This window comes from Camarhynchus parvulus, chromosome 25, assembly GCF_901933205.1.
Source record: "Camarhynchus parvulus chromosome 25, STF_HiC, whole genome shotgun sequence".
NCBI classification, from domain to species: domain Eukaryota; kingdom Metazoa; phylum Chordata; class Aves; order Passeriformes; family Thraupidae; genus Camarhynchus; species Camarhynchus parvulus.
The window spans coordinates 1,302,575-1,325,458 of NC_044595.1; the positions used below are offsets into that span (position 1 = coordinate 1,302,575).

The window sequence follows — 22,884 nt, forward strand, 5'->3', positions numbered from 1 at the left end:
TTAAAACAAAACCTTCAAGTCTTAATTTTCCAGAGGGGAAAGGAGAGGGAAAAAGAAACCTTCCTGCTCCACTTACAAGAGGAATCTCTCTGGGTTGGTGACACAAAGGTTTCAGATTTTAGTCAGGAATGACAGCTCTGGAATCAGCTCTTGGAAAAAGGGGGGAGTTTCCCCATTCTTGCCCTCAACCAGCGGAGAGAACACTCACAGCCAGCCTGGGGCTCCCAGAGCCCCCCTCAACATGCAGGGAAAAGGGGGGAACAGCCACATTCCACTCAAAACAAAACCAGGAACACTTGGGATTCTTCCCCAGCTGCTGTTGTGCCAAATTTCCTTCCCAGTCCAACTCTGAAATTCATTTTTCCTGTTGGAATTGAAGCAAGAGGGAATCAAATGGTTCTTCCAGCCCCTGAGGAGAGCAGGGTTGGCCACAAGTTGTTTTTTTTTTTCCCCCATGGAAAAAGCCAGAAGATTCCAAGTCAATGTTTAAAAATTAAAAATTTATATATATAGATATATATATATATATATAAAAAAATTCATTCTGTTCCCTACTTTTCCAGCTCTGCTCTTACTCTCTGTCATTTGGCAACAGGATCATCCCATGGCAGGAATTCTTCTTTAAGGAGGTGAGTGAGCAAATGTAGTGAAAATACACAGTTCCTCAGCAATTCCCTGAAAATTCTCTCAAATCCAGGGATTCTCCTCCATCCAGCTCCAAAACGAGGACAAGGAACTCATCTACATGTGATAAAATTCCATGGAGCAGGTTTTAGCCCAAAAAAAACCTGTTGAAACATCAATTTGTGGCAGCACAGAAACCATCAGCTGGAAAATGGATTCATCCAGAAGAAAGCTACATGGGTAATATTTTTATGGCTTGTTAATTATCCCAAGGGTAACGAGGGGGGTCATGGGTCACACTGATTTCATTGCACAGTTCACAGGAGAGAGAAGATTCCAGAAAAACACAGGAATCTCCACGTGGAGCACACTGGACTGGAGACGCTGTAACAACCCTCCAAAACAGCCAAAATTCCTCCAAAAAGGAGAAAAACACTGACTTGGGACATGGATTCTTACTCAAGCATCCTCCAGGATTGTGTTTACAGGGATAACACTTGGAAGAGTTCCTTCCAGTATTTAAAAATTCCAATAGTTTTGTGTTTTATAGAAAAAAGTCACGGCAGAGAATGAAATAAAAACAGTCAAAAGCCACCTTAAAAAGTTTGGAAGGGCTGTCTGTGATCCAGACAGGAATCCCTCCCCCAAAAAAAATCCACTTGGGAGCAGCTCTGGGGCCTTCAGCCTCGTGGCAGTCAAGTCCTGAAGCTTCCAGAACAATCCCACACGGAGGAGGTGCCCAAACCACCTCGTCCTCCAAGGCCATCCCTCCTCGGAGCTCTGCTTCCAGAAGGTGGGAAGTGTTTATAGACAGTTCCTTCAGAAAAAGACTCAGCTGTTTTCCTTTACACGTGGATATTGTAGAGAGCTTTATGTTGTTTCCCCTAAGGCTTGTTTTATTCAGAAAAAGAAGGGAATATGTTCAACTCTGGGAATTCTTCATTGTTGTAGTTGGGGCCTTGGTCTCCCAACATGGTCAGCATGTCCTGTGAGGATACAAGGAGAGGGTTTAGGATCCAGACTGGAATATCAAGGGAGGTTTAGATTGGAAATTACGGGGGAACAGCTGGGCTCCATCTCAGAGGCTTTTCCAACCTCAGCAATTCCATGGCTCCACGATCATGTGGGTAATTTAATCATGGGTTTGCTGGAACACATACTGTGGACCAACCTGGTTCCTTTCCCAAGAGAACACAGGGTCTGTGTCCAAGGGAAATTTAAGGAGAGCAGCAAATTTAAGCTATAATCACCAACTGCTGGGAAAGCTGGGGTGAGATGATTATGAATTCTTAGGAATTATTCTAATTTCACTAGACTGTAGCTTTTTTTTTTAATTAGAAGGGTTAATCCAACTGGAATTTCCCACTGATCCTGCAACAGACCAAGACACAAAGCCAGTCCTGCCCTCTCCACTTCCAGCTCCATCAGGTTATCCAGGAGTTTGGGACCTCCCCAGCTGATTTGAACCAGAGGGACAAGCTCTGGGTGCTTCAAGACCAGTGGATCCCACCAGATTGGGAGGTTAAAAAGCCCCATCTTACTGGGAAGACCTCAGGCTGGCCGGGCTGCGGCTGCTGCACGTGCTGCTCCCCAGATGCTGGGCCGTGGTGCTGTCCCTGCCACTGTGGCCACATTCCCACGGCGTCGGCGGCGCGGGGCTGGAACGGGGCCGGGGTCTGCGCTGCCTCTGTGGCTGCTGGACAGAGAACACAGGCAGTGAATCATCCCTCCTTTGGGAATGGGGCTTCTCCAGTGCTCTGATGGGATTGGGAAGGGCAGGGCTCTGTGTGGTGCTGCTGCTGGTGACAGGACAGGAATTCCTGCCACAGGAATTCGGGGGTTTGCCATGGGATAGAACAAAGAGACTCCCAAAGGGGTTTTTTACTCCCAGTCAGCCTTAAAATGGCTCAAAATTCACCTGCTGGGAGGACCCCAATTACCCCAAGCTGGAAATGATCCACAAGGACCCCAAGTCTAACTCCGTGGTTGGAGGATAATTGAATGTGATCAGTGTCAGCCAAAGCACAGCTTCAACTCTGCTCCCCACATTTAGACACTCCCAAAATCTACCAAAAATGATGGAGAGCACATGCCACCACAGCTGGATGCTCTCAGCTTTCCCCCCAGAGGTGTTTTACCCCCCAAACCCCACTCACTGAAGCCTGTGCCACGGCTGGCCAGGGCTGGGTACGGAGCCGTGGTGGGAGACGCCGTCGCATCCCGGTCGCTGTCATGGAGCTGAAGGAGGACGGCGTGCCCTGGAATGTCCCCATGCCAAAGGAAGGAGGTCGAGTCTTCACTGTCTGAGATGCCACTTGCTGTAAGAGAGGAAAAACACAGGAGAGGAAGAGGAGGCACGGCTTCACCCCGACCCTCAGCTCAGGGAGGAGTTGCTGGATTAGCCCCACAGGAGGAAGCAGCGCCAGAGAGTGGAAGCAGGATGGTTGCCCATGGAAGAGAAGGGTCTGGAAGGCAGCAGGGACTCAGGGCCTGCAGCTGAGGGTTTGGGCTGTGCTACCTGGGGTGTGAACACCGGCCGTGTCCCTGGAGCCCAGGTGGTCCCGCTGACCTGAGCTGGGCTGGAGTGCCGGGAAATCTGGGGTAGGATCCGGCCGGAGGGTGAGGGCTGCTGCTGCTGGATGATGTTCACTGGAGGGACCATGCTGCTGCTCCTGCAACACAACACGTGTCTGAGGCACTTCCAGGAGGAAAAGGCACCAAATTCTTCTGCTCAAGTCATCGGTGGAGGGAAATGAGCCCAAAAATTGATGGGTAACTGCCCAGTGGTCACCCCTGGAGTGCCCCAAGAATGTGTGGATGTGGCACCTGGGGACAGAGGTTAGTGGCAAACACAGGGTTAACACTCTGACTTGGTGATCCTAGAGGGCCTTTCCAACCTAAATGATTCCGTGATTCTACACTGGGAAACAACTGAGAGGGTTGTGGGCACCCAGATCCTGGGCACGTCCAAGGCACAGCAGAGGAAACAGGAATGGGCAGGAGCTGGACAGGTGGAGGCTCACCTGAAGTTCTCAGCAGGCCGTGCAGCAGTGAAGGTGTTTCCCTGGGCAAAGAGGGGAGGGTTGGCTGGCATGGTGCTGGCAGGGATGGCTTTGCTCTCATCTGTGGAGAGAGCACGAGTCATTTTTGGGCTGGGACATCTCAGGAACGGGGAGAGAAGCAGTTGGAAGAGATGTGTATGTGTGAAGGAAGACTCTTTGGTTCCTTCTCCAGAGAATTTTGTTAAATCCTGTTTAATTTGATTTCTTTACCATTTTCTACTGAACTCACATGGAGGTTCTCTGGAGTCAGAGCATCCACTGCAGATTGGGAGCAGGGAGAACTGCTCCACAGGGACAAGCAGGAAAAATGTGACCAGGGCAGGCAGGAGGAGCTGACCTGAGCTGCTGACCCACCTGTGCTGATGCCAGGGAACATCTCCCCGAAGCGTGGGTCCCTCTCCTGGCTGAACAGGCTCTCAGCCTTCTCCAGGGGCTTGCTGTGCTCAGGGCCAGCAGCACTCACGGGCTGGACAGGTACCTGGGGAGGGACACGGAGCTGCTCACACCTCCTAGGGGCTGCTCACACCTCAGCACAGAGGAGGTGAGCACAGGACTCAGCCACTCCTGGGATTCTGATGTGTTTTTTGGGATAGCAGGGCCATTCAGGAATCCCAGTCACATCCCTGGAAGTGTCCAAGTCAGGCTGGACAGGGCTTGAAGCAAAGTTGATCTGGTGGAAGGTGTCCCTGCCCACAGCAGGAGGTGGGAGTGGATGGGTTTTAAGGTTCCTTCAAACCCAAATTATTCCATGTTTCTAGGATTCCATATGATAAATGTTGGAATTGAGCAACACCCAACAAACACCTTCCCTTCAAACCTCACCTCAACCTGGTGCCACCACCTTTAAACCCCCAGCAAAAGTGTGACTTAAACAGTGCAGGACAATGAACAGGGAGTGCCCAAATCCCTTTGGACTCACCTGTGAGTGCTCATAGCCAGCCAAGCTCTCCCTTCCTGGGCCCACTTCCAGCTCTGCCTGGGCTGGCTGCTGCTGCCTAAAATAGAAAGTGTCTGTGACAGGGGAACACAAGATAATTCCCAAGGGAACAGCTCTGGGTGGTTACACCAGGGATTTGTCAGCCTGGAGGTCCTGGCTGCAGAGAGGGGAATTTGGGAATGAAGGGTGTGTGAGGAAAGCAGGAAATGGAAAAAGGAGCTGAGCTCCTCCTGACCTTGAGGGCAGTGGGGCTGTGCCCATGTCCAGGGGAAGGCTGACACTCTGCCCCAGCTGAGGCCTTGGCATGGAGTTTGCCAGGGCAGGCCGGGACTCCTGGCTCGAGTTCCTTCGAAGCAAACACAGAAAAAAGAGATTGAAAAAGTCCCAACTGGTAGCAAAAGCTGGGTCCTGTGTGTAGCAGGGTGTGGCTGGCTGGGACAAGATGCAAAAACCCCATTTGAGTGAAAGGGTTGAGTGAGTTTCCACCTGGTTTCCTTGAAAGGTGGTGCCATGGAATAGGAGGCTCCCTCCTCCTCCATACTCAGTCTCTGCACACCTCAAACACAACCACACAGACACTGCTGCTCTGCTCTGAACTTCCACAGGGATTTTTGGGTTCTGGATGTGGGAATGGCTGTGTGTGGAATGAAGAAGTTCAAAGAGAGAGCTCTGACATGGGGCAGGAAATCAGGCTTGCAGCAGATTTCAGCTCTGCAGGGAAGCACTGCTACTTTGCCTCATGGCAAAAAAATCCCGGATTTCCCTTTCCCAGGCAATCCAGCCTTCTGGTTGTCTGCTGGAGCTGCCAAGCCTGCAGCTCTAGATCACACACAGGCACAACTTCTTGGTCCTTGCAAGGGGTGTGGATCTTCCTCATGGAAAGAGCTTTGACCATTCCCAAAGATGGGAAGGCTGTGACAGCAATCCAAGAGTATTTTAAAGCAGATTTCATTCATTTCAGGCACTGCTGGAGCTGAATTTTGGCAGCTTGCTAAGCCACACAACAAGACAATTCCTGCACCTTGTAGCCCTCCAGTGCCTGGCACAGCCCAGCAGAGAATGGGAGCCGGAGGGACTTAGGAACTTCCCCAGGGTTGTGGAAATTGATGGGAAGCTGAGGAGAGGCTGAGGCTGCCCAGCTCTGGGTTATTGTGGACTGAGAGCCCCTCTGCATCACTCACTTGACGTTGGTGTTGGTGCAGATGATGTACTCGATCTCATCCGAGTAGGGGTTCTGGAAGGTGAACGAGCTGGTTCTCATCCACAGCCACTCCCGGTTCTTGGATCGGAAACGGAACATGACTGACAGCACCTGGCCTTTTAACTTCACCACCTAAAAACAAAATGCAATCACATCAGTAGCACCTGATCAAAGGTGGGGAAGAGTAACCTGAGCACGAGTTCCCCCCCCAGACCCCTGTGATGGCCCTTTGCCTCAAACCTGGACCACCACATCTCAGCCTTCCCAAACTGAATGGCACTATTCCCTTGGGACAGCTTGATTCCTAAAGGATCCAGGAGGGGAAGCTAAAATCCCCTTTTTTTTGGCTTCACTCCTCTTATCTCTTTGCACTGGTGAGATGTATGGAAAAGCCTCCAAGAAATGAAACACATGCTGTAGCTTCCCATTCCAACGGTTTGGAGCAATGGATATGAGCAGCTGGTTTTTGGAGTCATGAAACCACAGGGGCAGCCTTACCTGCCCTGCCACCAGTCCAAGGCCCTCAGAAATAACAGTAACGACAACAGGGCAAGAAAACCACCTCCACTGCGGGTTCTGGGCCCTAGAGATGAACCAGGGTTTCAGCCAAGTCAAGCAGGCACTTGGGAGCCACATCCCTGGCCCTAAAAGCCAACTGGACCAGCAGCCAGAGCTGGAGTTAAGACTGGATTCAGGAGTTAAGACATCAGATGCTTCTGTTTCATTTTTGCATTTCATGATATGACTAAATCTGCAACTGTTTGCACAGGAGAATTATCTAAGCTTTGTTTTTCTTCTTGGTTTTCCAGTCAATTTTGTTGCTTTGCAAGCACCAAGACATTCCAGTCTCGGAACGAGCTCCAATCTGAATTCCACCCTGCATGCAAAGGGCAGCTGTGATGCTTTTACCTGTTGAAAACTGTCCCGTAAAAGCTGTTGGTCTTCTGGATGGCAGAAATCCACAATGTCTTTCCCCAAGAGTTCCTATTTTTCAAGGAATTGTGAGAGATTGAGTCAGTTCATCTGGCAGGCAGATTCCATAATTAATCTGTCTTTGGACAGGTAGTTCCTGCTCCTTCCCCCCAAATCCCTGTTACACAACCCAAGCACAAGAGCTGGTGTGCTGTTTTTTAAAAGAAAAGCACAACAGCTGTTGATTAATGTTTGATCTTTAACTCAATTTGAGGCAAAAATGACTTTAATTGACATTTGACATAATCCAGAGACACCCAGCCTTGCCATGATCAAAGCACTTGGAAAAACACATGGAAAAGCAACCAGTGGAGAAGAAACACATGTCTGGGTTAAACCCTGGGCATGGTTTACCAGCTCTGTTGGACAAGCAGAGCCATGATGTAGAAGGAACAGTAAATTTAAAGAGCACTTGTTTTCTTAAAAAGCTCCTCAAGTCCTCACCTGGGGCTGGTAACCCACGGTGGCCACGCACCGGTGGTCGATGAAGGTGAAAATTCCTTCGGTGTTGTGTCGGGAGATGAATTCTGTGGGCTGGCAGACATTGTTCATGTCTGTGCAGTTGGGGGAGCTGGTCACCTGCCAGGAACACAGGGACAGTCACCAACCCTTGCTGGCCCTGAGCTGCCAGCCCTGCACTGGGATTTGTGGCCATCAGGGAATGTTTTCCGACAGAACAGTTTAAATTTGGGGACTACCAGGACAGGGAAATGCTGGAAAAGGGGAACAGGGCACTCACCTGGAGCCTGCCAATGGCCACCAGGCAGAACTTGCTGCCCTGGCCAGCGTCAGGGTCATCATCAGGCAGAGAAACACCTGGGAGGAAAGGGCCAAAAATTCCAGCAAGGTTAGTACAGGAAAAAATTCAGAGGAACGGATGTCAAGACATCTCTCTGTCCTGGTCTGTAACTCAATACTCTTCCCCATGAGGACACTTTGTAAATTAAGGTGTCCACCCCTCCCTTTTTTCACCAGAAGGAATGAAAATCTCTGAATTTCAGCAAAAGCTGCACATCAGACAGTTCAATATTATTTTCATCCTCTGCTGCTTCACCTGCAAAAATTAAGTCAATCTTAAAATAAAAGTCACAGATACATTTGCAAAGCACTTCCTGGCACATTCAGCTTCTGGAATGGCAACTTTAGACCATGTGCTCTTAAACCCAGCCCAGCTGAACACAAGGTGGATTGTTACCTGCTGGGGGCCAGGCTTTGATGTAGCCCGTGCAGTGCACGACGACGTAGTGAGGTTCTCCATCCTTGGCTGCACCTAAACCATTCCTTGGGAGAGAGAAAGAGGTTGTGCTGCAGTGGGGGAAGGTGAGGCAAGGTGTTTAGCTGTGTTATTTATGTGTTGGATATTTATATGTTATTTATGTGTCATTTACCTGCAGCGATTCCTCATGAAGCTCAGGCGATTGACAGCGACTGGATCCACAGAGCTGTTGCCACACCTGCACCGGGGTTAGAAAGGATTTGATCTTTCTTGATCAACATGGAAATAATCTGGACATCTTGAATAAGAAGAATTTCCATCACACAAACCCCTCATTCTGCAGAACTCAAGGGGGGGCCGAAACTAATTGTATCTTCCACAAACAAACATCTCAAGAACTTGACTGTAGGGAAAGCTCAGCCATGTTCTATCATGCCTACATCAAAATGAGCCCAAAAAGCTGAAATAAAAGCATGGAAGGGCCAGGTTTAGGGAGCAAGTTTGGCTTTAGGCTCAGAGATTTCCCCAGGGAATTCCTTCCTACCTCATCCTGCAGATGAAAGATCTCCTGGAGCCCATGCACATCCTCATGGACTGCTGCCCTTCCTTCTTCACAGTCCCCGTCTTCAAATCGAGGATACGACCTAAATAAAAAGAAATAAAAAGGAGATGCTGCTGCACTGGGAGTCCTTCCACCAAGCCAGGTGTGGTGCCAGGTGATGTACTGGGAACTGGCAGGACACGAGTGTCACTGGTGGTACCTTTAGATGCATTCTCGGGGGGGGCTGCAGCATCCTTGGTAGAAAGGCACCAGGGCTTGGTTCCCTCTACAAAGGGAAGGCTTTAATCCAAGTCCTTTGCAGGCTGTCCCAGCCTGCCAGCCCCTCACGTGCCAGCCCTGGTTGCTGTACCTGTGAGGGCGTTCTCAGAGGTGGAGAGCTGCTCCCTGAGCTTGCCCACGTCGTCGGGGTGCACCTGCTCGTACAAGGTGCTGCCGAACCACTCGGACTGAGGCTGGTTCAGCACCGGCGTCACCGAGTCCGACACGTAAACCACGCGCCCCGTCTCGCACGACACGATGAACAGGAAGCCATCGGCTGCCTCCAGGATCAGGTGTTTGAGTTCCTGCAGACACACAGACACCTCTCAACTCATCCCCCTCACCCTGTTTTTTTAAAGTTTTTCTAAGCCTTCTGATGTTTATGTTCTTATAACGAACTTTCTCACACGCTTTATGTAAATAACTGATTGTTTTGCATTCTTTTAGAGAAGAAGAGAAATTTGATAAACTCTTAAGTTTGTCCAGTGTCATTGGACAATCCACTGTCACTTTTAAAAATCTATAAATGTTAGAAGCAGAAATAAAAAATACTCTTTTTTACCTTAAGCTGTGTGTGCACATCATGTTATTTCATACCCTATAACAACACACACCATGTTTGGACTTTTTCTGCCCGCTCATCATTTAATTTCCCCCTCTGATTGCTGTAATTCCCAAAAAGCAGCATCAGGCCAAGATTAGAAGCCTTCAGGGACACCTTACTGTAACCTTCCAGGACCTTAAGGCAGCTTAATAAGAACAGGAAGAGGGACTTTTTAGATGGGCAGAGAACTGGTCAGTGAGAAAGTGACGCCTCTCAACTCCACGGCCAAAACACACCCTGGGTTTGGACTTTTTGCCCCACTCACTGTTTAATTTCCCCCCTCTGATTACTGCAATTCCCACAAAGCAGCATCAGGCCGAGATCAGAAGGCTTCAGGGAGACCGCACTGTGACCTTCCAGGACCTTAAGGTGACTTAATAAAAAGAGGGACTTTTTGTATGAGCAGAGACCTGGTCAATGAGAAAGGAGAGGTTGACACCTCTCAACTCCACGGCCAAAACACACCCTGGGTTTGGGCTGCAATTCCCACAAAGCAGCTTCAGGAAGACCTCACTGTGACCTTCCAGGGCCTTAAGGTGACTTAATAAAAAGAGGAAAAGGGACTTTTTTGTATGGGCAGAGACCTGGTCAGTGAGAAAGGAGGGTTTGTAGGTGCCATCAGTGGAGGTGTTGCCAGTGCCACGCAGGGATTTCATGTGGGACACGGCCATGCGCAGGATGGTCAGTTTGTCCGGCTTGCGGGCCAGGGCGCTGCACGTGGGCACCATGTCGGACAGCTCCGTGATGTAGGCTGTCATCTTGTTCCTCCTCCTGCGCTCGATCTCGCTGTGGTTCTCCCTGCCAGAGGTCGAGGAGGAGAAAAGGAGAAGGTGAAGCTGCCAGGGGTGGGAGGTTTTTGAGACACACACACACACAGACGCCGTCGGGATTAGGATCAAGCCTCACATGCTGGGCGTGCACAGGGAATGTGGAGACAGGGCAAGGAGGAGAAGCTACACCTGGACCTTCCTCGAAGTCACAGCAGCTCCTTGGAACCTGGAGACTCTGAGGACCTGGGCTGGCCTTCCCCAAACACCACACAATGCCGCAGGAAGCCAAAGGAGTTGCTCCCAAAGCGGGGTCACTTCACTGCAGGTGACCTCAACACTGTCCATCTGAGGGTGGATCAGACCCACCAGTCTGCAGCTAAAATTTGGGCACCTGCTCTTCTGGGCAAGCTGGGCTGGTGGGAGGTGTGGGAAGGAGCTCTAAGGCTCCTTCCAGCCCCAGCCACCCCAGGATTCTGAGTGAGCTGAATTAGCTGGGTCTGACCTTTGGGAAGCCACCTCTCAGTGACACCAAGAGCCCTCTCACCACCACAGCAGGGGAAGCTCCCAAGCAGGTTACACCTCGTTTCTGCACACATCATCAAGGCCAACCGAGCTGGGCAGACCAGGAGCAGGCAACACCTGGGTGGTGGCACTGAGACCATTGCTGCCACCTAAAGAGGCTCTTGGTACCCCTTTGGTTCCCATCAGTCCCACAGACCAGAACTTGGTTCTTTTATCCAGGATACACAATTTAACTTGGATCCTAAGGTGAGTTTTCCAAAACAGAGCTTAAAAGCCAGGTTTCCTCTACAGAAGGATGGATCATGTGCAAGGAAGCACATGGTGGGAAGTGAAATGAGATGGAAGTGTTGGAAGGAGCAAGGAAAGGCAGGTGAATAAACAGGATAAATACAAAAATGGAGCATTTATCACTACAAGGTGTGTGCACACATTCAGTGACCTCACCTTTGAGTCAGGCAGATTCTCTATAAACTCACAAGCTCAGGTGTGAAAAACAAAGATCCTTCAACTACAGAAGCTACCAAACATTTCCATTTCACTCTGCCACGAGGAAAGGGTGGGAGAACTGGGATTGCCCATCCTGGGGGACACCTCTGTGCCTTCCTGACCCCCTCAAACATCTCAGCACAGCTCAGTGCAGTCAGCAGAAGGCACGCTGGGGGTCAGGTTTTGGTTTAAAGACAGAACTGCCCAAAACTGGCTGAAGTCTGTAAGGTGAAAAATGAAGGGCACAGGTGTCCTCAGGGCTCATTCCTGGATTCCAGGTGACTGTTCTGGTGGTTTTAGGCACAGTCACTCATTAATTACTAATAGAAACTCATTAATTACTAATAGAAACTAATAGAAAATTACTAACAGAAACTCAGGGAAAAATGAAATCCTGTTTCCAGTGACACCACCTTTTCTGGAAGGAAAACACCTGAGCTAACACACATTTTCCTGCCTGTTCTGAGAGTCCAACAGCATTTCCAGGACACAAAACCTTCCCAGATGGACAATTTGGGACCCAGGACAAGAGGAACTGAATTTAGCACAGGTTAGCAAAACTCCAGGTGAAAGCAGGAGCCCTACCCTGTGGCCTTTGGTAAAGAAATCCTTTCATGTATTCCCTAAAAAGGTTCTTCCAAGGATGAGGTGTGCCTTTCCTCAATGCCTTTCCCCTCCTAATCCCAATTCCACAGCCATTTCCAGGAGTTTGTTAAATCCTCTGCAGCAGATGAGGGAAGGAGGGAAAAAAAAAAAAAAGAGAGAGAAGGGATGCCTAGAGAAACATTAAGGAAAGGAAAAACTCTGCTTGTCCATGCTTGAAATCTCCATTCTCCTACCTGGCAAGTCTCTCCTTATCCGCTGAACTCTGCTCATCATCAGACCTAAAAATAAAATTAGCCAGCTAAGCTAAAAATGGAAAAAAAGTTGAAAGAAATGGAAAAAAAAATGGAAAGATGGACTAGGAAACCCAGCCTAGGGACAGGTCTGTTTTGCAGAGGAGCAGTTCCATAAAATAAAACAGTCATTAGTTTCCAACATTCTGCATTCAATTGGTGCCTGATGTGTTGGAGTTTCAAAACATTTTCTGAGACTGTGACCTAGTTCTAATTTGCTTATTTCTAATATTAGAAGGAGTCTGATATTTCTGACATATTTTTGATTTGCTTGACTTCAGAAGGACTCAAACCACTTAAAAAGCTGGAGAATCCCAGCTTGGAATTCCCTGTAACCCTTTGGAAGGTAACAGCAGGACTGCCCCAAATCCAGGGGGCATTTTTGGGCCCCTCCTGGGAAATGGGACATTGATGGGCTGGAATGCATCCAGAGAAGGGAATGGAGTTTAAAATAGCTGTAAAAATCCCATGGGCACAGTCCCAACACTCAGAGATACTGTCAGACACCAAAAACTGATCAAAGCATCCCCTACAATCTCCAGACAACCCCCAATTTGTAGAACTTCTGTGTAATTCCCTCCAAAACACACAAATCCCAGTGTGTGCCAGGAAACTCTGTTCAAGGAAAACTTGTACTAAGCAGGAAATTTGAAATCTCTGCAAGTTTCTTGAGCAGGAGAAAAGAATGAGAGTCCAAGAGCAGAGCTGAAAGGAATGGTGAAAAAGAGGAATGTCATCGTCACACTCAATGAACTGGTCCAAAAATCATCAAGGAGTATTGTGGATCCCTTCAAAGAGAGATGGTTGTGAGAAGGGAGCTGCAGGATCCCTCTCATATTAAGGTTTTTCGGCACAAAAAAGCTTTTAAATCATCAAATTCTTACCTGGCAAATCTCTCTTTATCATTTGGCATCGGGTCATCATCACATCTAGGAGAAGGGGGAGAGGTTAAAGTGTTTGCACTTCCTTCTTTCCCCAAAAATCACAGAAAACAAAGTTTAATAACTGCCACAGAAAAAAGCCTGGGGTTAAAAAGACCAACTTGGCTGTGGGCAGTGCAGGATAATTCACTGATCACCCCAAACATTATGGGTTAACTACTGGCATCACCTCCATGGGGTTTTCCACAGCACATCCCAATCAAGGACGGTGGGACCACACAAAATTTAATCCCATACCAAGAAAAAGACTAAATTGCACTTGGAAGATAAAGACAGCCCAAATCAGGACCTCCATCCGAGGGTTTCTCTTGGAAAATCCTACATTCATCATCCTGAAACCATTCCTTAAAGCACAGGAATGCAGGGAATTCTGGAATTGGAGTTATTTGGAGTTTTTATTGGAGTTAACTCCAGTATCTCTGGAGTTATTCAATCCTAAACCACGTAGTGAGGCTACAGATAAGTGACACAAGATATTCCAACTCTTCTGTGCTCCATATGGATCATGAGGAGATCCTCAAAGCCTTGCCAACTCCTCAGGAATAAGGATGTCTCTGGAACTGAAGCATCCTTACAGCAGATGAGGATTAATTAATGTCTGAGGCAGTAACAAAAGCCACAGAGATGGAGGAATATTGCTGAATATTGAGGAACTGGAGCAATTGCCACTGCTTCCAGAGAGGAAAAGCCACAGGAGCAGAGAGATCTTGCTCCAGAGAAAACACACAGACACAGCTACAGGACAGAAACTTCTGGATGCCATGTTCTTCCTCACCTGAGGAATTTACTGTTCCCTTCTCCATCATCATCAAAATCGAGCCTGAAAAACAGAAAAAAAGATAACTGCTAACCAAGTGGTTTCTCCTTTAAGTTACTTTTCTGTCTGTACCCACAGATGATTCCTGAAAGGAAAAATTAAGTAATCCCAATGCAATTTAGTGATCCTTGTGTGAAACAACCAACAAAGTTTGGAAAGGGCTTTTTTTTAGGTGTCTAACAGGAACAGAGCAAGGAAAAACAGTTCCAAAAGAAGAAAACCCACTTGGAGCATCCACTGAATCCCAACTTTCTGTTCCAAAAGCCTGGATCTCCAAGGAGAATCAGGGACCATCAACAGCCTACAGATGGAGCATTCCCAGCTTAAAAGCCTGGATTGGGTGCATTTAAAATTAAAACAAAACAAACCAAACAAAAAAAAAGTGGAAGGTAAAATTTTCCTGGAGTTAAAGTTCAGTTTGTGCAGTGTTTAGGGACAAAACCCCACTTCTGACCAGCTCATGTGGAAGGACAGAAGAGTTTTCACCTTTCCTTCTAGGATGGAAAACTGTGGATGCAGCATGGGAGGAGCTGCAGGGGAGTGGGAGCATCAGCAAATGGGGCTCAAGGAAAGAGTTTGAGAGACTGGGAGGGGTGCAGAGACAGATTTCAGTTTGCTCGAAAATTACGAGGCAATTTCTCGTGCCAGAAATCTGGGAACAAGCACTCAACTCCCTTTGAATTTGCAAAGGCATTTTTAGCAAACAAAAAGCCTCCCACAAGCACATTGTGGCTTCCCCCAACCCCTCCCAGGGACAGCACAGCTGCAAAGGTTGGAGTAAGGCCCCAAAAATGAAATTCTCTGTTCCCCCAGGCCTTGCAGCAACTCCTGTCTTGCTCTCAATCCTTGGTGTGTATTTGCTCCTTCTGTGAGGTGCAAAGTTTTTAGTCCCCTCTGAATATATCACTTAATCCCCTCTTTGAGGAGTAAGGACACCATACTTACCGTTCTTTAAGTGTGGTATAAGTAACAAAACAATATCTGTACATACAGATTTTTCAGGATACTGAAAGAAGGGAGACATTTATAGATATATTGATCAAATTTTCTTGCTGTAAATGAAACCAAACTTCACAAGTGTAAGGGACAGTAAGTGCACATCAAGGTGGACAGAGAGTTAGAATAAATGAAAATTCAAGTATAACCAAGCTCACACAATTCAGCAGTTAAGTCAAAGAGAAATGCAGATTTAACCTATAATTACAAGACAGAACTTTGAAGTATGTTATAAAGCACAGAAATATAGAAATGGTAGCTGACCACAAAGGGAAAGGACTGCACAGAGCCCACCTGAAAGAAGCAGGAAACTTCTCAGAAGCAGCCACAGCTCTTTCTGGAGAACAAAACTTCCTCAAAAAGGCCCTTTTCCCCCAGCCCTCCCTCCTCCCTCACTCACCCAGGCCGTCTCTTGCTGGGTCTCTGAGCTCCTCCAGCCTGAGCTCCCGAGCCGGAGTTCCCGGAGCCAACGGCTGCACCCAGCGAGGAAACATCGGATGCCATCTCTAAACAGGAGCGGAAAAAAAATCAGAAAAATCAACCAGTTTTACTTCCAAACCCCTCTGCTTCAGTGGAACACTCCCCAGTTAGAAGGAGTTGTGTGTCAGCATCTGCTGGGGCTGGATTTGGGGCAATGTCCTTTCATGTGCTGCACCGAGGAGCACACGCTGCTTCCTCAGCTGGAGAGCTCAGGCTGCCAAATTCAAAGATGTGGTTTGGGTTTTTTTGGAGAGAGGAGGAGCCTGCTGGGAGCAGGGAAGGGGTTGAGGCCGCACCATGAAGGAGGGAGGAGGAGCAGAGCTGTTTGTATAGAATACTCTGTCTGTATAGAATACTCTGTTTATATAGAATATTCTGTTTGTATAGAATACTCTGTTTGTATAGAATACTCTGTTTGTATAGAATACTCTGTTTGTATAGAATACTCTGTTTGTATATATTAAATAGCCCATAATTAGAATGTTACAAATGCAATATATTTGTAAAACTAGGAGCCATTTGGTCAAGAATCAAGCTACCAGCATGAATGTTTCTTCATACTAGACATCCAGGTGGTACAGGCATTATCATAATCTCACAAAAACCAGATTTTTATAAAATATCCTTTAGAAAGAATCCTGATTTCCAAAACCTAAAGAGCAAAGAGTAAGGTAGGGATATGTTAACAGATTATATCATAAACAACTCTCACTCCACACCCTAAAAAACACTTTTTGTTGAAATAAAATCATGTCTTCCTGATAACACCAGTATTCCATTTTCCTTTATATTTCCTGTATTTCCATTTTCCTTTATATTTCCTGTATTTCCATTTTCCTCCATTTCCATTTTCCTTTATTTTCCTGTATTCCATTTTCTGTATTTTCCTGTATATTTCCTCTAGTTCCATTTTCCTGTATTTTCCTGCGTATCTCCTATATTTCCATTTTCCTCTATTTCCCTGTATTTCCATTTTCCTCTATTTTCCTATATATTTCCTGTATTTCCATTCTCCTGTATTTTCCTGTATTCCATTCTCCTGTATTTTCCTATATATTTCCTGTATTCCATTTTCCTGTATATTCCCATTTTCCTATATATTTCCTGTATATTCCCATTTCCTGTATTTTCCCGTAATCCAGCTTCTTCAGGAGCATCTCTAACATGCTCTGCAGTTGTTCAGAGCTTGCTCAGTGTGGCTTAATGCTGAATCTACATCCCAGCATCACCATCAGAACCCAACCTATATTCAAACAGTCTGTTCCACATCAGAAAATGAGTTTTAAAATCCATTACAAACAGTTTTTTCCTCTTTTGCTGAAATAAGTCAGCTCTGTGCTTATTTTAACAGTTGTGGGTTTGTAAATGTGCTGTGAAACTGCCCCAAAACAGTTGCTCCAGCCCAAAAATCTCCACCACAACCCTTTGCAAACTGAGCCTGATGCAGCTCCCAAACCACTTCTGCTTTATCAAAGTGCAGGGACCCCAAAGCTACCCAGACACCCCCAAAACCCCAAAGTTGGGCTTCCCAAACCACCCTCAGCAGCACCCAGAGCAGCTTGGGCAGAAACAGCCACAACTTGGGGGGACAAAGTGAAGAACTGAGGTCAAGGTTTGATGAATTAGGGAAAAAATGGGCTTTAAGTTGGGGTTCCTAATTCTTCTCCACTGCCCAAAGCCAGATTTCAGTCCAACAAGAGTTTAATTTCACTTCCAGAGGTGCATTTTGGTTTATTTACAGCTAAAAGTGGAGCTGTACAATCCCTCAGTGGTGTGCCTGGACCTCACAGCAAACACACTCCCAAATTTCGGATATTTCTGCCAGAATTAACCATATTTTACCCCAATACCATTCCCAGCCTGGTTTGTTTTCCTCCAAGCAGCTGGTGTTGCTGAGGAAGCTTTTTCCTTGCAGATCCATAGTATTTCCCAGGGGTGACTACAGTATGGAATAAGCATCCAGCTCGAGGCTTGGCAGCTGAAGGAGCCAAAAACAACAATCCCAACCAACAGCAGCAACAAAACACCAGGCTGCTCTAAAATACATCTGCAGAACAAAAAACCAGAGGTGGAAACCCTTCCCCATCTCCTTTCTGCTCGATTCTGGATCGCTCAGATGCTGCTGTGAAGTCCCAAGGTGAGATCCAAGTATTTAGTTGAACAAAAAGAAGTTTCAAGTGGGAATAAAGCAAGCCAGGAGGGTTCCTCCTTTTCCCCAGCCCTATCTGAACATGGTGGGAACAGAAATGAAGTTTCTGGAGCACAGAGGAGAATCCCTTTCTTGAGGGGAAGGGATTTCCTCTCAGGGCAGGGGAAGGAAGTGACACTGAGCTGTTCTCTGGGCCCAGCTCCATGCAGGGACAGACACAGAAAATTGATTTTCAAACCTCTGAGATCTTCCAGGAGCCCAGCATGCATCCCATGAGGAACATTTCCCTCTCCTGGCTCAGGTGGAAGCCCAGGTTGGGCACCAGGAGCTGGCACTGCTTTAGAGTGGCCACAGCCTCCCAAAAATCAGGGACAGCACGGGCAGGGAGAGCAAGAGGGAGGGAAATACACATGGAGATTGTTAGAAGAATAAATTCTGAAGAATTCTCAGAAATAACGAGAGGGAAGAGCTCTGCCTTTATCACCCTTTGGGATTTCCAGGAAACACACAAAGATTCCTTCCCAAAATTTCTGCCTTCTCCCCATTCCAAACGCTGAGGTGAATTCCTGGAGGAGTTTTCACTCCCTGGAAGGAGGATGGAGCCAGGATCTGCTCCCAAGGGACAACAAAATGAGAGGAAACAGCTCCAAGTTGTACCAGGGCAGGTTTAGGATGGGTTTGAGGGAAAATTCCTTCCCAGAAAAGGCTGCTCTGGAGTCACCATTCCTGGACGTGTCCAGTCAAGAAATCCCAGGTATTTTTCCAAAATCCTGGCTGGGTCTGTGTCCCAGCCCTCCCCAGAACCAAGCCCTGTTTCCCCACACCATGTGCTGGAGCTAATTAAGGCCAGAAGAGAGCAAATGTAAATCCCAACCCCCATCAGTGCTCCAGGCTCCCAGCCCAGCTCTCCTGGGAAAGGCTCTGCTGCAACCACTGGCATCCCAACAGGGAAAAAAGGCTCCAAAATAAAATCGCTGCAAATATTCCCAGCTGTGATTTATGAGAGGGGTTGCTGCAGATTTTATGTACATTTTTATTGTACAAAAACTGGTGCTTTTTGCTGCAGAAGCTTCAGCAGGGGGTTAATTGCCAGGCTCACGTTTGGACATGAAATCTCACAAGATTTGCTTTAAATTCACCCATTTGTGAGCTCCCCAAAATGTCTGGGAGCAGATAAAGCAGCCTTAAAAGTACTCTGCATTTCACTCACAACTACAAGGCTTTGATATTTCTGCTTTTATGGTTTTTTATTTACAAAACATCTCAATTTCTGTGTCTGGGGTACATTAAATCCATTTTTTTTTTTTAAGCAAGCAGGAGGTTTTTAGTTTGTTTGAGTTTCCCATGAAATGCCAGCTCAGCACTTTCATCCCCATGGGAACTTTCTCCAAGAAGAAATATAAGAAATTAAGAAAAGAATGTTTCTTCCATTGAAATGAAGACATTCTGGGTATTCTGGGGCATTATTCAGCATTTACTGGAGCCCTGAAATCTGTTTTTTAACACTTTAATGAAAAGAAGACCCACATTATTGTGAGAATTCTTCAGAATTTAATCTCCATGTTTACTGCTTGTGTATTTCCCTCCCTCTGTGTAAAAGTTGGTCACTCTGCCCATGATCATAAATATTAAACACAGATGTTGAAAATTCTTTCTCATTTCTTTCAGAATTTAAAGCTTTCTTATGCAAAAAACCACGGAACCCTGAAGGCTCCACTTCCACACCCACGAGTATCTTACTGGATGAGTCCCCAGTTTGTTTTTTCACCACTAAAAGCCACAAAACCTTCCTGAAATGTTAAAATAAAACCCCAAAATCCTTCAGCAGTCACTGAACACTCCTGGATAAACCTGAGTGTGTCTCAAGCCACAAAGGACAAGCTAAGACTAAAAACAAAAAAACCAAACCACAAACAAAGCTCAGATTCTGATCTCAGCCACCACACTGTAAATCCATCACGACTTCACAGACTCTGGGTTCATCTGGATACTCAGTTCGGAGTTCAGCCAGAAAATTGATAAAATCAGATCTTTTTCTGGCAAGAATCAGGGATCAGCAGCTCCCAGCTTCCTGAGCACAGGGAGTTGAGGACTCTGGGGAGCAGCCTGAGGAACCCAAGCTGAGGGAACATTGTGCTCCAGGCCCTCCCCTGCTTCACAGAGCTCCGAGAAACATTTGTGCAAAACCTTCAAACCGGGCCAGCACTTTGTGTGGGGAATTAAGAAAAAAACCTCAGCGAAACACAGCTGAAAAAGGGGCAGAAGCCGTCAAGGGAAACAAATCCAAAGGAGTGATGATGGAAACCCAGTGCAGGGACCCCAAATCCACCTCGAGGGTCCCTCATTCCACCGGCTCTGCGGGGACCCCCGGCCCCCAGCACCCCAAATCCAGATAAACACAGCCCTGACCTCTCCAGGGTGCCCCATCCCACTGTGCCATTTCCCCCTCAGCCCTTCAGGGGCCTCCTCACGCCCCTGTCAGCCCCTCCAGGGCCCCTCATGACGACCCCCGCCCCTGAGGGTCGCCCTCAGCTTTGGAGGCCCCGGGAGAGGCTTTGGGTCCTCTCAGACCCCCTGTGCTCCCCCTCAGCCCCTCATGCACTCCCTGGGGCTCTCAGCCCGCTCCCCAGCCCCGTTCGTGCCGCCGCGGCCGGGCTCACCCGCGCTGGCGGCGGTGGCGGCCATGGCGGGGGTCCCGGGCCGCCCCCTCCTCGCTCCGCTCCACCGATCCAAGATGGCGGCGCAGGAAAACCTCCGCCGGCCCCACAGCCCCGCCGGCGCGGGGGGAGGAGCCAAAACCACGCCGGCCTTCTATTGGTTCAACCGGGGGGCGGGGGGAGGGACACTGGGGAGATGCAGCGCTGCTATTGGTCCAAACTGAGAGGTGGGGCGGGGACAAGGGGAGGGCACGGCTAGGGGCGGGGCGAAGGCGACGAGGTCCCGCCCCCACCGAAAAGGAGGCGGGGCTTTTCCAGGGGGCGTGGCTATAGTGGGTGGTGTTGATGACGTCACGTAACATAGGGATTGGAATTAAGATTAAAATTAAGGTTAAAATTGAGACTGGGGTGAGGTTGGGATTCTAAGCCCCAGGGAATGAAGATGCGGATGCAGACTGCACATTTTAATTGGGTCGGAACTGGGATTTAGATTGGAATGGGGTTTTTTTTGGTCAGAACTGGGATTTGGGGCCACCAACAGGACCCCACAACTCATCCTTTGCTGAAACATCTCTGCAAACCCCCTACAGCCCAGCTCTTGGGGTGCCAAAGTTTCACTGTCTTCCCACAGTGATCGTTTTTTCACTCAGAGGGGGAAAATAAAGACATTGAAGGAGATTTTTGGCATATTTTGAGTGTTCTGGGGTTTTCACGAGGCTGTCTTGCAAAATCCAAATGGGCAGCTCAGTTCAATGCATTTTCCAAGAGTTTTTCCCAGTCCATTCCAACATAAGCAAAAAAACTACCTTGAAATCCTCTCACTGGCAAAGCCTTTAGATTTTGGGGATAAATCCTCCTAAATGCTTCCCAAACCACCCCAAGTCACCAGGAAGACTCATGAAAGGACCCAGAGCCTTCTCCCGGTGGTAGAAGTGGGGTGTGGGGTGGGAATTTGATCCCGTGGCTTGTGTCTGAAAAGTGATGCCGGCACATTCCTGCAGAATTCATGAAGGCCTGGAGCCAGCAGGGCCAGGACTGAGACCCAGAGCCAGCCACAGCGAGGTAAGGAAGGAGCAGAGGGGACTCAAGGCCACATTTTCCCCCTTTTTTTGGGTGGTTTTGACCCCTCAGCCCCATTAATTCCCCCCTGTTCTGGCCCCCTCAGGGATGTCAATGGGAGTCAAGTGCTGGGGGACACGTGCTGGAGGATCCCTGGAGACAGGAGGGGACACTTGGAGCTGCAACAGAGACACTTGAGGGTCCCTGGAGCTGGGGAAAAAGACACCTGAAGGTCCCTGGAGTCAGGAAGAAACACCTGAGGGTTCCTGGAGCTGGGAAAGAAACACCTGAGGGTCCCTGGAGCCAGAAAGAAACACCTGAGGAGCCTCTGGAGCTGGGAAAGAGACACCTGAGGGTCCCTGGAGCCAGAAAGAGACACCTGAGGAGCCTCTGGAGCCAGAAAGGGACACCTGGAACTGGGAAAGAGACACCTGAGGGTCCCTGGAGCCAGAAAGAGACACCTGAGGAGCCTCTGGAGCTGGGAAAGAGACACCTGAGGGTCCCTGGAGCCAGAAAGGGACACCTGGAGCAGGGAAAGAGACACCTGAGGGACCCTGGAACCAAGGAATACCCGCGTGAGGAGCCTCTGGAGCTGGGAAAGAGACACCTGAGGGTCCCTGCATGGAGACCCCCACGGTGCTGCCCGCCATGGACGTGGACAAAGCCGTGGCCACGGCCTTCGTGGTGCTGCTGGGGCTCTTCCTCCTGGCCATGACCGTGCGCTGCGCCCGCCTCGTGGTGGATCCCTACAGCGCCATTCCCACCTCCACCTGGGAGGAGGAACCCATCAACTGACCCCAAAACAACCCCCCCTCCGGGACCCCCAAACTCTACAGGGTGCTCCAAGGAGCCCCAGCAGAACCACCCGGGCTCCCATTGCCTCTGAGCTGCTGGTGGCCCCAGCACCCCCATCCTCTGCGGGTCCCCCCTTCCTCCAGGACCCCCATTTCCCCCATTGATTCCCCATTTCCCCCACTGATTCCCCATTTCCCCCATTGATTCTCCATTTTCCCCATTTCCTCCACTGCTCCCAATTTCTTCCATTACTCCCAATTTCCCCCATTGCTTCCCATTTTCCCCATTGCTCCCCAATTTCCCCAATTCCCCCACTGATTCCCCATTTACCCCATTCCCCCCATTGCTCCCCAATTCTTCCATTTCCCCCCATTGCTCCCTATTTCCCCCATTAATTCCCCAATTCCCCCATTGCTCCCCATTTCCCCCCACTGCTTCCCATTCCCCCATTAATTCCCCATTTACCCCATCACTCCCCAATTTCCCCCATTCCCCCACTGTACCCCATTTCCCCCATTTCTCCCATTGCCCCCCAATTTCCCCATTCCCCCACTGTAACCCATTTCCCCATTTCCCCCATTGCTCCCCAATTTCCCCCACTGTGCCCCATTTCCCTCATTACTCCCAATTTCCCCTATTTCCCTCATTTCCTCCATTCCCCCCATTTCCCCCATCGCCTCTCCGTGTTTCAAACCCCTCCGAGCTGGCGGTTAAAGGATCGTTCTGAGGGTGGGGGGGGTTCGGTAACGGCTCCAACGGTCCCGAACAGCTCCGGGGCTCCGGGGCCGCCTCAGGAACGAACCGCGGCCGCCTCAGGAACGGACCGCGGCTTTCCCGATGTTTACAACTTAAACAGGGCCGGCCGTTCACGTCAGCTCCC

General features: G+C 48.7%; 2 protein-coding genes across 2 annotated transcripts; one reads left to right on the forward strand and one right to left on the reverse strand.

The window, feature by feature from the left end:
* ARNT (aryl hydrocarbon receptor nuclear translocator) lies at window positions 1-20,261 on the reverse strand. Its single transcript, XM_030965259.1, is given in 24 exon segments — window positions 1-1,610; window positions 2,166-2,317; window positions 2,781-2,841; window positions 2,844-2,942; window positions 3,143-3,296; window positions 3,648-3,747; window positions 4,041-4,164; window positions 4,606-4,681; window positions 4,859-4,969; window positions 5,805-5,956; window positions 6,734-6,808; window positions 7,241-7,375; window positions 7,536-7,612; window positions 7,992-8,077; window positions 8,185-8,250; window positions 8,557-8,656; window positions 8,774-8,839; window positions 8,924-9,137; window positions 10,021-10,234; window positions 12,054-12,098; window positions 12,995-13,039; window positions 13,827-13,871; window positions 15,265-15,370; window positions 20,154-20,261. Coding segments are annotated over 24 exon segments (2,418 nt in total). The 5' UTR covers window positions 20,179-20,261; the 3' UTR covers window positions 1-1,520.
* Window positions 20,262-21,830: 1,569 nt separating this feature from the next.
* On the forward strand, window positions 21,831-22,004 carry LOC115913250 (cortexin domain-containing 1-like). Its single transcript, XM_030965176.1, has one exon. The coding sequence runs from the start codon at window positions 21,831-21,833 to the stop codon at window positions 22,002-22,004; it is 174 nt and encodes a 57-aa protein (XP_030821036.1).
* The last annotated feature ends 880 nt before the right edge of the window (window positions 22,005-22,884 follow it).

Bases quoted from the DNA above. Each gene is read 5' to 3' on its own strand.
- LOC115913250 (XM_030965176.1), top strand. From the start codon at position 21,831: ATGGAGACCCCCACGGTGCTGCCCGCCATGGACGTGGACAAAGCCGTG.